Raw genomic sequence first — 19,102 nt, 5'->3', positions numbered from 1 at the left:
TAGGTATCACCAATTAGGCTTAGGTCAGGTTCCTCTGGGAGGGCTGATCCCTGCTTCTCACCCCATCAAAGTAACCATGGAAAAGTCTAGGAGTCCTCTTCCATCTCCCCTCTTTCTGTGTTGTTTTCCCCATTAGATAAGCTCCATGAGTTCAGGGACTGTCTTGCTTTCTTATATATAAATTCCCTTGAAAGCTTTGCTCATTGAGCTCATCTACTGCTACTATCTACTTCAAAGGACCATAGACTGAGAAATGGAAGATTTAGTTAGAATTTTTTTAGGGGTCAAATCCAACCCTATCATTTTATAAATGAGGAAACTGCAACCCAGAGAGGTTAAGTGCCTTTTCCTAGGTCACCTTGGCTAGTAAGTAAGGCAGAATACAAACACCAAATGATCAAGTTTCATTAATTTCGTAATGTATTTGTTCTTCTTCTACCCACTTTTGTTCTTCCGTCTTTAAATTCCCCTTGATTATCTAGCATCTGGTTACTTGCACAGCATTCAGACCATCACCATGATGGAATCCATCTTATGGGAGCACCTTCCTGGCTTCTCATTCCTTATTTGCTTCTACTGTTGCACCTCCCTCTGACTTCATTATTCACATTTGTTGTCTTGGCTGCTCATCTAGCAGCTATTGGCATGCCCAATTCCCCTGTGCCCAGACAAGTAAAGTTCATGCTCTTGGAATCTGGGCGGGGGCAGCAGGTTTGGACACAGGGAGAAGAGACAAGAAAGTAGGATAAGAAGTAATACTAAGAATGAAAGAATTAAACCTAGCCTAGCGGCATCTCATCTCAGCCAGAAATAGTGTAGTACAATAGAAAGAGAACATTCCTACAGGCAAAGTCTGGATTCATAGACCACCTATCTATGTGACCTAGGGTAAGACACTTGAACTCCTTGGGCCTCAGTTTTCTGATCTGTATAGTGAATGGCCTCTGTGATCTCTGCTAGCTCTATTATCTATCAACCTATAAACCTATGCTTACCTTTGACCTCTTCATAAAACCATCTCTCTCACCTGTCTGGATTTATTTCATCATCTGTGAAATGAGAGGGTTGAACTAAATGACCTTTAAAAACCCCTACCAGCAATTTGAGTCACACTCCCACTCACATACTCATGCTCATACACATACTCTTGGTCAGGTGTAGGTTGGACTAGCTGGTCTCAGAGCATCTTCTTAATCCAGTGTTCCCAGAATGAGCCTAAGATCCTGAGGGTGACCCAGGTGGAGAACAAGGGGCAGGAACTCAAGAGGCTAGACTTACTCTGGTCTCTTTGCCTTTGCTAACCTCCAAAGACTGTGGTTGCCTGCCTGAACCTTCACCAATTCTCCTTATCTGCTTGGATTTCAGGCTTCTAACCAGATTCTTTTGGATTCCTCTGGTCTGGCCTGCCCTGGCCTGTATAACTATACCACACAGCCCAACACCAAACAGAATGAGAGCAAGTTCTGCAAATATTAGCAGAGTAATTCTGGGCATAACATTTTATTGGGTCTTAGTTTACTTAGCTTTAAAAATTAGGGACCAGACTATACCTCCTCTAATATAGTTTCTCACTCTAAATCCTATAGTCACTGAAGAAACTTTTGGAAATGAGACAAGGACAAAGAGGCCTGTGATCTAATCCCAACTCTCCCATTAACTTACTAGTTATATCATTTTGGTCATCCTCCAAAGGCAGGGAGGTAGCCTTATTTATATGCCGTATCAACGTGATGCTATTGTTTAGTTGTTCGGTTGTGTCCAACTCGTCATGTCCTCAAATGGGGTTTTCTTGACAAAGATACTGTAATGATTTGCTGTTTTCTTCTTCTTTTACAGATAAGGAAACTAAGGCAAGCAGCTTAGGTGACTTACTTGAAGTCACACAATAAGTGTGATAATAAGTCTGAGACTGAATTTAAACTCAAAAAGAAAGTCTTCCTAAAACATATCCAGTGATCCATCCACTTCTCTACCCAGCTGCCTTATATCAATGTAATACAATATGCCAAAAATGAGAACATGGGAAAAATATAAAATTCAGAAAAATGGAAAAAATTGAAGTGCTTCTCTAGGCACCAGCAAGCATCTGGTGCTAATAAATATTTCAGAAATACTATCTAATGAGTCTTAATCTGTGACTACCACAGACAATATCTCGATCAATTCATGAGTAGATCTCTGACTGACAGGTTACTTAATTGATTTCTACTATGTTACTTAAAAGGTTTTTTGTTAAAGAATCAATCATCAAGCACTTATTAAGCTCCTACTGTGTACCTGCCAACATGCCTGGTACAATGAATCTTAAAACTTACATTCTAATGAGAAAGATAAAGTTCATTTATCGATTTAAACTCAAAGCAAAGCTAGGAGGTGGGAATGTGAGTTTTACTGATTCCATCTGGTATAAACAAATATAAAAATAAAATAGACACATGGACATGCCACATTCTAATATGATTAGAAATATCCCTATTCCAAAATTCACCAAATAGTGCAAATTCCTGGTTTCTGTATATTTTAAAAGGTATTTGAAGGCATAGAAGAATAGAGAGAAACAAGCACTGGATCAAGAGACAGAAGACCTAGGTTCATATCACATTTGATCCACGTGTGTTAACTTCTGTTTCACCTTCTGTTAACCTCTGTGGGTCTCAGTAAAAAGGCTGTGTTGAATGAAATGGTTTCTAAAGGTCTTTTCAATTCTAAATCTACTCTTCTATAATCAAAAACAATCTTAAAATATTCCCCATGGGTTTTGCATGTGATAAACTAAACAAATATGTGTTGAACTGAGTTGAATTCAGTGTTATTGTTGTTCAGTATATACAGTTGTGGCCAGCTCTTCATGACTCCAGTTGGGGTTTTCTTGGCAAAGATACTAGAGCAGTTTGCCAATTTCTTCTCTAACTCATTTTTCACATGAGGAAACTGAGGCAAACAGAATTAAGTGACTTGTCAAGGGGCAAATAGCTAGGAAATTTCTGAGATTGAATTTGAACTCAGGTCTTCCTACAGAACTATCCAATGTGTCTCCTAGCTAGAATTGACCAAAACTTGATAACTTGAATTATTCAATTGTGAAGAATTTGAGAGCCAAGAGGGAAGAAACAGATTATGTATTATAAGTTGTTTTTTGCCCCATTACAAAGGAAGTTCCTTGAGGGCAAGAGCGAGCATTATACTTTTACCATATCTCCAACATCACTCAACATAGTTCTAGATGTATAGTAGGCACCTGATATTCTTGCTAATCACGTAAAGAAATAACCTTTGGAGGGAAAAGGCTAAAATCAAGCATGTGTTAAACTCTGAAATTCCCAACTATGGAATGTCTCAAAAGTGAAAATGTAAGGAATGCATTGTTTTTAGGCTGAAGATGATACAATCACAAGGTTTACTTTCTGCTAGTACTGAGGATCTTTTAATTTATTTTTAGACGGATTCTTCGTATTTGTATTTATTTGGTATATGTCATCTCCTCACACAGAACAAGTTGAAATATAATCTGCTATTTTTCTCAAGGCAAGCTTCCACTATCTTCAGGATGAGTGGTGAAGTGGAGACACTGAAGGGAAGGCAGACAATTTGCCAAGAATGTCCTTGCTTGGATGTATAGAGAGCACAGGCCTAGACTCAGTGGACCATGTGAGGTCCTGCAGCCAGATGCTCGGGTACCAGCAGGTTTTTCAAATAAAGCAGAGGACCTTCCATATGGGGAGGAGAAAGACTGAAGATTGGAGAGGAAGGAGAGTATAGGGTTACAAGTTGGATGTTGGCCTTTCCTCAGGAATTGAACCCCCAAAGACCAAAGGATCTGTTTTACAGATGTGAAAAGTGAGTCTCAAACATAGTAAACATAATGACTTGCTCAATTTCAAAGTACCTAAAACAAGAGTTCTTAAACCTTTCTGTGTCCTAAACCCCTCTGATAGTCCAGTGAAGCTCATGAACCTTTTCTCAGAATATTTTTAAATGTATCATATTGAAATATGATCATCAATTTAAAAAGAAAATATGGAGGACCCCAGGTTAAGAACTCTTGACATAGAGAAAGAATGGAAAATCTAGGTAATGCTTCTCTCAGTATCCTTGACATGGCATACTGAAGAGAGTTTTGAAATAAGGACACTTGGATTTAAATTCTAGCTTGACACTTACTACCCACGTGACTCCAAGGCAAGTCATCAACCACAGTTTTTCTCAGGTGTAGAATGGGAATAACAATACTTGCAGAAGGTTGTTGTGAAAATCAAATGAGATCATGTGTGCTTAAAGTGATGAATGAGTATAAGCTTCTATTAATCTGTGTAATATAAATGCCAGCTATTATTATCCTACCCCTGAATCACCAAGCAAGAAAGCTACAAATGAGGTGATTTTCTTGGAGCATGATGACAGGGAAAGCCAGTTTGGCTGCCTACACACAACCTCGTTGTGATCTGCTCTTCCCTAAAACAGTTGCTGTATAGATATGCATCCAAGTCATCCATAGCAAGCTAAGGTCCTATTGTTTTTCTAATGGGTTACCTGCAAAGTTTACAGGCAATGTATTGAAAAATAAAGAATGTCACTTCCTTTTGTAGCTAAAAATTGGAAAAAAGTCAATGCCCGTTGATGAAGGATTGATTGAACAAATTGTAGTATGTAAACATTAATGATAATGTTAAAAAATCAATGTCAAAGGATAACAATTTGTTATAAAAATTATGACATGAATACATGGGAAGACTTCAATGAATTGAAGCACAAGTGAAGTAAACAGAACCAAGTAAACAAGATACACAATGACTTCAGCAATCTAAATGGAAAAAAAAAAAACCTACAAATTGAATGCTACAAAGTTATGACTAAACCAGGTCATATAGAAGAAAAAGAAGAGATTCCCTTCTTTTTAAGTGTATTTGTGTATTTATATATTTATGCATTTGTGTTTATAGGTATGTATATATATATATGCACACACATATATGTGTATGTCTATGTGTAAATATGTGGTTAACACACACATATATTGAAATGGCAGACGTGGTTGATGTTATTTTTGTTAACCTTTATTTCCTCTCTTTTTTATTCTTTGTTACAAGGGATGGCTCCCTTAGAATAAATGGAATTGGGAGAAGACCAAGGGGAAAAGGACATATTGTGAAATGAAGGTGAGGTGATGTAAAAACAAATGAAAAATGAAAACAAAAAAGATAAAAATAATTTATGTGAAAATCTTACAAAATTGAAGCATGCCTATTCATTCATTCACCAAATATCTGTCCTCTAATTAATTCTCATATTCAGAGTCATAGCCATGCATACTAATAATATACATGGGGGCAGCTAAGGTTGCAGGGGATAGGGAACAGATCCTGGAATCAGGAAGCCCTGAGTTCAAACTCCACCCCAAACACCTGACATTTACTAGCTATTTGACCCTGGGCAAGTCACAAGTCACAAGCCTGATTGCCTTGCTAATAATAATAATTATTATTATTTTTATCAGTAATAACAATGATAATGATAATAATTATATACACAAGGATTGCAGATGAACCTTGAGACATGAAAAAAGCAAAGTATGAAAATTAAAAACATGAAAAACTTGAATGGGAAAATGGCACATTTAGGGAACTTACTGAAGAATTATGAATTAAATATCCATTCAAGAGTAGTACTGGACTTCAAGTGAGGAAGACATGAGTTCACATCCTGATTCTGACACTAACTGTATAATCATAGGGAAGCTACATCTCCATAGCTTAAGTTTCCTCACCTATAAAACAGGTTGTCTCTTGGGATTATTATGAGTCTCAAATGAGAAAAAGTGTTTTGCAAATCTTAAAATATTATATTAAATGTCAATGGTTATTGTAGTTATTTTAACTTTTATTCCTTCACCTAAATTCCCAACCTTCAAAGCTGTGGAAGAATGGATATAGCAAAGCTTTTGGTAAAACAGGTAAATGATATCTACAAATGAATCCTCCTTATAACTGCCACAAGTACACATTCAGCAACAGGTGTCAGTCCATCTGTTGTTAGAATTAATAATTAGGAAGGAACGATATTTCTCTGAAACCAATTACAATAGCACCAGTGAACCTCGCTTTCCTTCAGTGAAAGCGGAAGCTTCATCTCTCATGGCTTTTTCATAAATACCCCAAGGCTCTCTCTACAAGTTCTCCAATTACAGAACCAGATTATGGTATTCTTCTTGACTCTTCAGGGCATCCAGGGGGAGTCACATGGACCTCTTGGTCACAGGCGACAACAGAATAAAATCCAAGGGTTTGAGGGTCTCTTACTGTGCACTGGACTATTGCATTGGTGTGGTATATAGGAAACAGCCCTGAATGAAGCATAAGAAGACATCAGACGACTACCTCGACCCAAATGACTCCTCTGAAATTTAACAGTCCAAGAAAAAGAACCCCTATTAGTTTAAATTCGGGGTCTGCTCTATATATCAGCACTGTAATTTTAGGCAAGTCCCATAATCTGTCTGCCTCTTAGTCTTCTCATCTATGAAATTATGCAAAGTACTGAATTGCATCCTTGGGGTACTGAATAAATGAAAAGATAAGGTCTCCACTTTCTTCAAGGGAAAGTTTGTTACTTAAAATGTTGCATGCAGTGTGTAATAATAGTAATAATAATAGTAATGATAGTAATAGTAATAGTAGCTGATATTTATATAGTACTTACAAGGTTCACACAGAACATCAATTCATTTTATTCCCATAAAAACCCTGTGAGGTAGATGTTGCTAATATGCCCAACTTACAGTTAAAGAAACTGAGTATTAGAAAGATTAAATGACTTGCATGTACCACAAGGACTCATTTCAGTGCTTTGCATAAATTAGATACTTAGGGAGAAGTTAGGAGTCAGGAGGACCTGAGTTCAAAGTTGACCTCAAGATACTTAATACTCAGCTGTGTGACCTTAGGCAAGTCACTTAACGCCCCCCCATTACCTTGCAATAAATAAATAAACAAACAAACAAATAAATAAATAAACAAACAAACAAATAAATAAATAAATAAATAAATAAATAAATGAAATTAGTGTTTAATTACATTTGTGGAATTTAATACTTTCTTCATTGATAATTTATAACTCACCTCTCTTTAAGAGACCATAAAAATGAAAGAATGAACTGAAGAGGGACTTAAGTCATTCTCATGCAGTAAACTATAATATTAATTTAATCAAAAAATGCAAAATTTAATAGATTTTTACTTGAACCACAAAGTCCTTCACTTATCTATGAACATAGTGATCTGGTCATCAATCTATCCAGTTACTGTTCCTCTCCCAAATCCCAAATCCAAAGGCTCAGACCAGAACCCACATTATATAGAACCCCAAAACTTTAACTGACCTAAAAAAAAATCTTAAGAGAGTCAAGCATAAAATGGAGGCAAGATCAAAGAAGCAATGAGCATAATTGCAAAATGGAACAAATTCATTGACTATTCATGGACTGAGGGAATAGAGTTGAAGTTTAAATAAACTTACTTTGCTAGCTGAGCTCAGGGCTGCTAACAAGCCCCTGGAATTATAAATTCCTCTGATACCAATTGGCAGGAGTTATTAACCTTGAAGAACTCAAGAATAAAGTCAAACAGGTAGGTTTTATAGACACTGGAGCTTTTTGCACCCCCACCCCCACCCCACCCCAGGCCAGGCAGATTGTCTGACTATCATGACCCTAATTAATAAGGATTTAGGAAAGTAAAAGCCCAGCTGAAATGAACTAACAGGAAGTCATGGAGATGGGGAGTAAAGGAAATAGGGATTAGAGAAAATCAATCACAGAGAGAATGACTATAACAAAAATGAAAGATCAAGCATTATGAATTCTTAAAAAATGACATGCATCAATCCAATCCAAACAACATTTATTAAGCACATTGTATATGCAAAGTATCTGATAGCTGCTAGAGATACAAAGACAAAAGAGAGCTATAAGTGGTACTATCAGCACCTGGGGAAAGAAATTGAAGACTGATCTCACTTCAGTTCAACTGAAATAGCTATTTTACTTTAATTCTTGCAAAATACTGGCTAAATCCAATTGTTTCTAGGCTACTATTGTTCAGTTGAGTCACATCTGACTCTTCATGACCCCATTTGGGGTTTTCTTGGCAAAAAATATTGGAGTGGTTTGCTATTTTCATCTCAACACAGTTTATAGATGAGAAAACTGAGGCAAAGAGGGTTAAAGCATTTGCCCAGGGTCACATAGCTAGTAAATGTCTGAGATCAGATTTGAACTCAGGAAGATGAGTCTTCCTGACTACAGAAACTCTATTGCACTGTACCACCTATACATCTAATTTAAAGTACTGATTTTCAGTACCCAGAAGCAAAGCTCTGGTCACTCTGGATGCCCCATTTAGAGATGAGATGTGGAGTGTTAAAGGGAATAATCTGAGAGTTAATGTTAGTGATATGCATAAGGACCCTTTCCCCTCCTGATCTATATCTAGTCACTGGATCTAGATGACTCCAAAGGAGAAATTGAGGCCGGAGACTTTGCCCAGCCGTCCCTTTCTTAAACCCAATTCATTTGCATATCATAGCATCATCATCATGGCATGGCATATCATGGTCCTCTTCAAGGACAGGACAAACAACAACATCAGCTTTCTCAGTCCTGCACTTTGCAGTTCTTTCAGAGTCAGGGTTTTAACCACTGCAGAAGGTTCCTCTGAATTGCTTTATAACACAGAAACCACTAGAGACAATGATGTAGTCAACAGGAAAAATACTCTCACATGATATAGTACTTGATGATTTACAAGGAACTTTCCTTACAATAACCTGTGACATAATATCACGGATAATATCTAGATTTAGGATTAGAAGAGATCTGAGAGGCCAACCTCCTCATTTTTTCAGATAGACAGGATCACCCTTAGAGGTTGAAAGATTTGTCCAGGATAATGTCTAATGACAGAGTTAGAATTTAAATACAAGATAATGACTCCAAGTCTAAAGATTCTTCCATGGTATCTCATAGTCATTTTGAAGTTAAGGAAACTAACATTTATGTTGTACTCCAAACTGGAGTGAGAAACAGAAACCAGTTGAATTTTGGAACAGAATATATTTACCCAGGGGTTGCTAGGGGTAAAAACCCAAATCTAACAATGATGAGAATAGAATGAGCAAGGTTTTTAAAGTATTTTGAGGGTAGGAGGTATCATGAACAAGCAGGGTACACAGAAGCAGAAATAGCAGTTAGATATATTTCCTTGTCAGACTGTTGCAAACATGTGACATAGTATAGATAGAAGGCCAATAAAAAATGGAAGGGGGTCAGGGTTTAACATGTTTCCTAGGGTACAGGACAATCACATACAAGAGAGAGGGTCAGGGTCTGTCTGTGGTACAGGACAGTCACATACCAGGGAGACTTAGGTTGAGGGGAGTTTACTATCTCACAACTCCAGCTGCACCTGGAGAGGGGGAGGAGGCAGTTTTAGGAGGGAGCAGGAATATTGCAGAAACAGCAAAAAGATTAGGTTAACAAAAACATTAGATGAGTCTCAGATAAAATTTATGGTATATCTTGTGATTCTCATTGAAACCTGTCAGGATGTTCCCAGACCCAGGTGCCAGACAAACTGAATTTCTGAGGAGTTTCTAGGGACCCAGAAAAGTACCAAAGACCCCCTTTACACAGGGGTTACACAAATATTAATATTGTACTTCATTCAAATTAAGTTTAAGTGATTTATCCAGCATCATACAGATAGCAATTGTCAGTTAATGTGCAAGTCCAGGTCTTCTCTCTTTTCACTGACCCATTTTCCACCATATGATACTATCTCTCTGGGGACAATACACTCTCGTAAGAAACCCCTAGAGTCACCACATATAACCTTGGGAGTGTGGGAAACACAAATGTACAAACCATTATATAAAGGAGAAAGTTGGTCATACACTCTCCCAAGGAACCCCTAGAAACACCATATATAACCCTGGGAGTGAGGGAAACTCAAGTCCTCAAGTCTACAAACCACTGAAAAAAGGAAAAAGCTTTTCAAGGGTTAAAAAATAAAAAGGGTCAGGGAAAAGAAACAAATGAAATATTTACAAATGAAAATATAATATGATAGAGAAAATAATAGCATTGCTTAAGCTAACTGTGGATGGAAAAAAATGTGAGTTTCTTCTCCAAAGAACAACCCTATAACTTATGGCATACAAGGCCAGAGCAATGGTATACCACAAAAAAATTATTTCCAACAGTTTAGGTTGCGAAAGAACATGTAACTTTCTTCAAACATCTTATAAGCATTATCAGTGCTGACCAGGCATCTAATACTGTTGTCTCCCAGAACCAGGAAATCAGACCCAACTGACACTAGTCTAGCATTATTTATTTATAAGTCATGGCATCACCTTCCTGATGTCATGATCCTCTTTGAGAACAGAGAGATGTCAAACAACAACAGCATCACCACCATAATTATCATCATCATCATCATCATCATCATCATCATTATCATCATCAACAACCACAACACAGTTTGCCATCACCTTGTTAAGCCACAAGCTTGGAAGGATTTGTTAAGGGGATCCTGCATTCTTCATTTGCATCCCATAGTCTAACCCTCAGAAGTTCTTTTATGCAATGTTTAAAATATTCATGGTTCCCAGGTAAATTTTCAGTCTATGTAAACTTGGATTTTATTAGATAAACTAACCACTGATTTTTAGGAAAGAAACACAAATATTTATAAAGTGCCACTCTGGTCTAGGTACTATGCCATGTGCTTTCCAAATTTTATCTCATTTCACCCTCCCAACAACACTTGGGTACCAGTGCCATTATTTTATAGTTGAGGAAATGAAGGCAGAAATTAAATGACTTGCCCAGATCACAGTATCTGACTCTGAAACTTGAACTCTGGGCTTCCTGACTAGATCCAAGGCTGAACATATTGAGGTATGTAAACATTAACATTAATATTAATCTTTTAATTTTCCTCCACCCTCTAAAGAAACTTACAATTTCCTTATAGAGGCAAAACTAAAATAATGAATCTGGCATCCCATACAAGGACAAAACCCCTACCTGAGCATTTTCACTGATCTGGAAATTTCTCTCTCCTCATTTCCATCTTCTGGTTTCTCTGGCTTCCTCCAAGTTCCTGATAAAACCTACCCTTCCACAAGAAGCTTCTGAAGATGCTTTTTAATGTGTACACCTTTGCTGATCATCTCCAGTTTTTCATATATATATATATATATATATATATATATATATATATATATATATATATATATCTTGTTCAAACATAATTATTGTATGTCACGTTCCTTTTTAGGTTGAGAATTCCTATAGAGCAGGGATTGTCTTCTGCCTTTCTTTGTATCCTCAGTTAAGGCATAACATAATTGACAGAAGAACAACCATAGCAGCTATCATTCCAGTCACTGATATCATATGACCTTAGATAAGTCACAAAATCCTTCAAGATTTCAATTCCTTCTCTGTAAAGTGAGGGAATAGAGTAAGTGGCTTATAAAGTCCCTTCTCAATTAAAATCTAGATTCATATATTCCTAAGTCACAACCTCTTTGTGCTTCAATTTCCTCATGGGTAAAATGGGGGCAACAATATTGGTATTCCCTGGATCATGAAGTTTGTTTGAGGAAATCAATTTGAAAATTTAATTTAAATATAACTTATCTATATGGTATATATGTGTGCATAATTTTAGAATAGAAATTATAATTAATATACAGGAATTCAGAAGAGAAGGGGATCTATAATAGAATAGTCAAAGAAGGTTGTAGAAAAGAAGTAGGTCTAATGAGTTTTGCTTTGAAGGATTTTAGAAAAATACAAGGATGAAAGGAGGGCATTCCCAGTTGAGGAAAAAATCATGGAAGAAATACAGGAAGAGTTGGAACACAAGAGAACTACACTGGCTAGGTACTCTGAAGTAAGATTACATAGTCCTTGGAAATCAGGCAGAAGTGTTTAGGTGTGAAATGATAGGAAACACTAAAACTTGGAAGATGAGCTATTTCACAAATAAAATTCATGTTTTTGGAAGGGAGCAGTGGTGTTATTTTTTTTTTTGTTTTGATAAAACCCTTCTTTTTGAGGCTACTGATGCTATATAAGGTTGGTTAGTTTTAAACTACAGTATATCACCAAAATTTTCTCTGTTTTACTTTAAACATATTATTTCTGAAATTTCTACCAAAAGAGGGATATCCTCATGAAACATGATGATATGTTTGGATGTGAAATGATAATTTATGCTGCTATATCCTCAACCCACAGGCAGTTCACACATAGGGAGACTGGGGGATAGAAAGGACCTGAGAGGTGATATAATCCAACTCTTCCAATTTACTTATGAAGAAACTGAGACCAAGAGATTTACCCAGGCTTCACAGTGTATCCTAACACAGTCAAATCATCCAATGAGATCCAGTATTCCTTGGACTGCCGATTGAAGAAAACCAACCCACTCATTTTATAGGACATGGGTTCAGAGAGATGAAGTGACTTCACAGAGACAGGAAGAAGCAGAGTCTCTCTAACTCAAAGACTATATCTTTTCATACTAAAAGAGCACAAAAAATGTCAAACTAAAATTATATGTTGTGGGGGGGGGAGGTAAAGTGAAATCCAGTTGGGCATAATGGGTGAAGAACAGGAAAGAAGAATAAGGATATCCAATAGGCATCTTAAACTCAACATATTCAAACAATTCACTATCTTTCCCATTAAACTGTCCCATCTCTTTTTACCTTTTCTGTTACTCTAGAGAGCCACACCATCCTCCCAGTCCCTAAGGTTCACAACCTAGAAATCATTCAAGGATCCTTGCTATCTTTCATCTCCTCCACCCCCCCCCCCCACACACACACTAAACCATTGCCAAGGACTGTCAGTTTTTATCTTTGTATCATCTCCTGAATATGCCCACCTTCTCTCCTCTGATACTGCCACCACTCCAGCGCAGACCCTCCTTACTGCTGCTGGTGCGTCTTCCTGTCTCAAGTTCCTCCCCACTCCAATCCTTCCTCCATTTAGCCCCTAGAGTGATTTTTCTAAAATATACTTCTAATCATGTCTCCTACTCCTATTCTCTCCAGGGTCAAATACAAAATTCTTGACATTTGAATCCCTTCATAACCTTCATAATTCCCTTCTAATCTTCCTATTCTTCTTATGCCTTACTCCCCCAAAAACATACTCTTCAATCCAATCCTGTGATATTGTCATCCTGGTTGTTCCATCTAGAAGACCTTCCATCTCTCAGGATATTTTCTATGGCTATACCCTAGGCCTGGAACACAATCACTCTTCAGCTCTGACTTCTGGCCTTCTGCACTTTCTATAGGAAACCTTCCTCAATCCTTCAAGGTTCTAGAGACTTGCCTCAATTAAACATTTCCTATTTAGCTTGTGAGGTCAGCTAGGTGATGCAGTAGAAGACCTGAATTCAAATCTTACCTCAGACACTTAACAGCTACTAGCTGTGTGACCTTTGGCTTAATCCTAACTGTCTCAAATCAAGGGCATCTCCAATCATCTTCCTCCATATCTGACCACTGAACCAGATGGCTCCAGAGGAGAAGGTGAGGCTGGTGGACTTAGCATAGCTCCCCTCTCTCAAATCCAATTCACCTGCATATCATAACATCACCTCCCTGATGTCATGGTCTTCTTCTGGACTGAAGGACAAACATCATTTACTGGATAGCTTGTTTTGTTTCTATTTGTTTGCATGTAATCTCTTCCATTAGATGGTAAATCCCTTGAGGGCAGGGACTGCCCTTTATCTCCTTTTTGCCCCCCTAGAGCTTAAGGAGTGGCTAAATACTGATTCACTGGATACTTGATAATATATCTTGACTAATTTGATTTAAGTCCTGCCAGTGGCTTACTTTGTTCAGAGAACCTGAAAAAGTTAACATAACTTCTCAATGGCCCAGGAAGCTAAGACTAGAAATTTAAAAAAATAAATAAATAAACAAACAAAGCCACTGGAGTAGAGGGAATTTCCTACACCAAAGAAATCACAGGATTATATGAATCATTTTACATGTGAAGAACTGAGCTTAGGGAGAATAAGCAGCATATCTAAGGTCACACAGCTAGTAATATTCTGATGAAGGATTTGAACCCAAGCATCCTCCTAAAAAAATGGGAACCCTAAAAACACTGTACTATGATTATATATATTTAGACCTGAATAGGACCTCAAAAACATTCAGCCTTCTCATTTTACAGAGAAGGAAACAAGTGGACAACCCAATTGACAGGTAAAACAGTGGATAGAGCACTAGGCCTGCAGTAAGGAAGGCCTGAGTCCAACACTGGCCTCAGACACTGACTATCCATGTGACCCTACACAAGTCACTTAACCTCTGTTTACCTCAGTTTCTTCTCCATTATAATGAGGATTATAAAACCTCCTATCTTCCAAAGTTGTGCTATGTAAATAGTGGATATAATTATTAATAATAATATCTTCTTTCCAGAGTTGTCATTATCAAATAAGATAGCACAATATACTATATGATACTTATTATTAATTTTATTATTATCATTAATAGTACCAACTTCCCAGGATTACAGCTTGAGGATCAAATGAGATAATATTTGTAAATGTTTGTAAAAATTATATTTGTAGAGTATAGGGTCTAGCACATAGTGAATTCTATATAAAAGTCAGACATTAGCTATTATTAGCTGAGGCCTGGAGAGGTTAATAAACCTAGGGTAATACAAGGGAGGATTCAAAACAAGATCTTCAGTAGTTCAAGTTGGTCCCTCTGACCCTCCTGTTTTGATCAGCTAAATGACACAGTGGGCAGAATACCTGCACTGAAGAAAGGTGGAACTGAGTTCTTATCCAGTCTCAGTAGTTTTACTAGCTGTGTGATCTTAGACAAGTCATTTAACCATAATTGTCTCTTATCTCCAGTCTTCCTGATTCATATATGGTCATTGGATCCAGATGACCCTGGAGGAGAAAGTGAGATTGAGGAGGCATCCTTTCATTCAGAGCCAACTGATATGCATGTCATGGTCTCACCTTCCTGATATCATGGTCTTCTTTGAAATGGGCAAATATCCTATTCTAATCCCTTTATTTTTGGATTTATCCTAATCTGAACAATTAAGATGATTCCCTCCCAGAAATTTTGGGGGATCTCAAATTATTCAGAACCTGAATTTTATATGATTAAACTGTCTTTTTCCAAAACAAAGGACAAATATACTATTCTGATCTTTATTTTTAGGTTGACCCTCATCTGAATAATTAAGATGCTTTCTTACCACCAATTTTTGGGGCCCCAAATTATTCAGAACTAAAACTTTATATGAATAAACTATCTTCTTCCAAAATGGACAAACATCCTATTCTGATCCCTTTTATTTTTTGTTTGACCCTAATCTGAACAAATAAGATGCTTCCCTCCCAGTAATTTTGGGGGGCCTCAAATTATCTGGAGCCAGAAGTTTATTTGAGTAAACTGTTCTTAACAAAAGAAAGCATTCCTCCCCCATTTCTAATGCAAAATATCAATGAATTGCTTTCCTGTACTCACTACAATGAACCTTGCTTGTAGTCTATATTAGGTAGATGACAGAAATCCAATTTCCACTTCTTTTCTGAGGGAAAAACCCTGCAGTTGGTATAATGATGATATTTGCCCTTCATTCTTGAAGAAAACATAGCATCAAGGAGGCGATGCCATGACTTTCAAGTGATGGTGATGTCTGTCCTTTGTTCTTAAAAAAAGACCTCTGATGCCATGTCAAGAACATGGATTAGATTTGAGTGAAGGAGTTCTGAACCAGATTTGAGTGAAGGAGTTCTGAACTAAGTCACCAGTCTCACTTTCTCCTCCAGAGTCATCTGGATCTAGTGGCCAGATATGAAGCAGGATGACCGTAGATGGTCCTGGATAGGAGGTAATCAGAGTGAAGGGACTTGGCCAGAGTCACACAATTAATGAGTGTCAAGTGTCTGAGGAAGGATTCAAACTCCAGTCCTCCTGACTCCAAGATCAGTAGTGTTCTGTCTATTCCACCACCTAGCTGTCCCTGATCCTTCTGAAACCTTTAAGATAACTGCACTCACACACCACACACTATACCACACACACACACACACACACACACACACACACAAGATAACTTCAGGCAGCCCCACAAATACACAGTTAAGATAGCTTCACACAGACACAGGCAAACAGACACTGACATATACACAGACAGGCATGGTTAAGATAACTTTTCATACACACAGACACAGACACACACACACACATACACAAATGGCTAAGATAACTTCACACACAGAAACACAGACACAAACTGAAACAGGTACACAGTTAAGATAACTTCACACAGACAGACACATAGACACAGACATAAACACACAGACAGACACAAACAAGTTAAGATAACTTATCACTGACAGAGACACACAGATGACATAGACAAACAGATACACGGTTAAGATAATTTCACACAGACAGACGTACATACAAATGGTTAAGAAAATTTCTCACACACATAGACATACAGACACAGTCACAGAAAGACAAAGACACAGACATAAACACAGATACACAGTCACACACAGACATACAAATGGCTAAAATAGCTACACACACAAAAAGAAACAAAGACACACAGTTAAGATAACTTCCCACAGACACAAACATAAACACAGTTAAGATAACTTCACATAAACAGACACACAGACACAGACATATACACAAATGGTTATGATGTCTCACACACAGACACACAGAGGTAGATATAGACAATACACACACAGATATGCAGACTTACAAATGGCTAAGATAACTTCATCTACAGCTACAGACACACAGAATCAGAAATGAACACACACACAGACACAGACATATGCACAAACAATTAAGATAACTTGTCACACACAGACACACAGACAGACTCAGACAGACACACAGATACACAGACACACACAGACATACAAATGGCTAAGATAAATTCACATACTGACACAAAAACACACAGACAAACTGAAACATGCACATAGTTAAGATAACTTCACACAGACACAGACATACAAAGGCTGACACACAAGGGGTTAAGATAACTTCTCACATACACAGACGCAGACATACATATACACAGATACACAAATGGTTAAGATAGTTTCATACCGTGCTCTGTCACTCGCTCTCTCCCTCTCTCCCTCCCGGGAGAGGTCTACAAACACACTCCTCTCCTCCCCAAGCATCTGCTATCACTTGTCCGCTCCCCCAAGGGCTGCACAGCCAAGAAAGTTCAGGCCATTCGGGGACCTCAGGATAAAGCCAGAGCCGAGCTCAAGAGGATTTGACTTAGTGTGGCCAGAAGGCCGGCCAGGCACAGAGAGAGAGAGAGAGACAGAGACAGAGAGAGAGAGAGAGAGAGAAAGAGAGAGACAGACAGAGAGAGAGAGACAGAGAGACAGAGAGAGACAGAGAGAGAGAGAGAGAGACAGAGAGAGAGAGAGAGACAAGGACACAGAGAGAGAGACAGAGAGAGACAGAGAGACAGAGAGAGAGAAAGAGAGAGACAGACAGACAGAGACAGAGAGACAGAGACAGCGAGACAGAGACAGAGAGAGACAGCGAGACAGAGACAGAGACAGAGACAGAGACAGAGAGAGAGAGAGACAGAGAGAGAGAGAGACGGAGACAGAGACAGAGAGAGGCAGACAGAGCCACAGAGAGTGTCCGCAGGACACCAGACCCCCGGCAGGCGCACGCTGCCCACAGACCGCAGCCGGAGCCACAGCCCGCCCGCCCTGGCATCCCCGCGAGTCCCGGCGGCCGGTGGCTCGCTGGCACGGCCCTCACCTGAGCAGGGGCTCCTTCTCGGGCAGGTCCGGGTCCCCCCAGCATCGACACGGGCAGCAGCAGCAGCACAGCGTCCTCAGCCAGGCCCGCAGCCCCATGGAGAGCTGTCCAGGAGCGCCTGGAGCCTCGGCGGGGCCAGGCGGGGCGGACCCGGGCCGGCCCCGTGCCAGCCGGCCCCGTCCGCGGCTCTGCGCGGGCCCGAAGGGCGCCGGGCTAGCCAGTCCTCCGGCGGCCAGCGGCAGGCGGGTCAGCGCTGAGGCATCGCCGGGTCGGGCCCCGGGAGCCTCTCTCCGCGCTCGCCCCCCAGAAGCTGGGCCGGGGCAGCCCCCAGCCCCGGACAGCGCGTGCCAAGCCTGCAACGCCGAGCCTCGGGCATGGCCCGCGCCGGCCTCCGGCCGCCCCCGCTGCCCGGCTCCTCGGGAGCGCTGGGCAGGCGGCTGGCGGGCTCGCGGGGCGCCCTCCTTCTGCTTGTTTTTCCCTTTCCAATTCCCCAGCGCCAGGGGAGCGCATGCCCCGTGCGAGCCGGGAGCGCCCGGCCCCGGGGAGGCACGGCGCTGCCCTCTAAGGAGGGAGGCGGGGACTCCGGCCAGATGTGGGAGCCCACGAAGCCTCTGGCCGCGCGCACTTCCCTGAAGGCTGGCGTCGGGGCGAGAACCCCGGACCCCACGCGCGGCCGAGGCGGGCGCCGGGGGCTATTCCAGGCCGTCTATTTATACCTTTTTATTGGCTTCCTCCGCCCCGGCCTTCTCCCCTGCCCGAGAGATGACGGGTTCCTTTGGCCGATGCCTTCTCATGAAAGAATATTTGTGCCATAAGAGGAGATGACCCGATCGGAGGGTACGACAACTGGAAGGGACCCTGGAACTCGCCCCGTCCCACTGGGGACAAGGTCACATTGGCAACTCGAGTGAAACAGGTCCTCGGATCCTCTGCTCCAGCCTCTGCTCCTCACTGCTGCTCCCACCGGGCAACACTCTCCTGAGACTCTGATCCATGGCCTTTGAATTCCTGGTGCAATCATCGTGTGCGTGTGTGTACTCACGTTTAGAAAGCTAGAAATCGGACTTCAAGCCATTACCAAGGAGTGTTGATCGGGACAAGAAAGAGAAACACAGAATTCGGTTTTAAAGTCGATTATTGCAATTGTTTAAAAGGACTGGGTCTTTGGGTAACTGCCCCGAACCTTATGAAGCTACAGTATAACAGTGTCAAGAGAAAG

General features: G+C 40.0%; 1 protein-coding gene across 1 annotated transcript in view; it reads right to left on the bottom strand.

Moving 5' to 3' along the window:
• Positions 1–18,063, bottom strand: part of MREG (melanoregulin) — a 74,173-nt gene extending 56,110 nt beyond the window's left edge. The window contains exon 1 of the mRNA XM_074191425.1: positions 17,884–18,063. Within this exon, the coding sequence (XP_074047526.1) occupies positions 17,884–17,981 (98 nt within the window). The 5' untranslated portion in view covers positions 17,982–18,063. The remainder of the gene's footprint in view (positions 1–17,883) is intronic.
• Positions 18,064–19,102: the final 1,039 nt, after the last annotated feature.

The sequence above is a fragment of the Macrotis lagotis genome, chromosome 6, assembly GCF_037893015.1.
Source record: "Macrotis lagotis isolate mMagLag1 chromosome 6, bilby.v1.9.chrom.fasta, whole genome shotgun sequence".
Classification (NCBI taxonomy): domain Eukaryota; kingdom Metazoa; phylum Chordata; class Mammalia; order Peramelemorphia; family Peramelidae; genus Macrotis; species Macrotis lagotis.
Note: the sequence above shows the minus strand (reverse complement) of the source record. Positions and strands in the feature narration are given on the sequence as shown.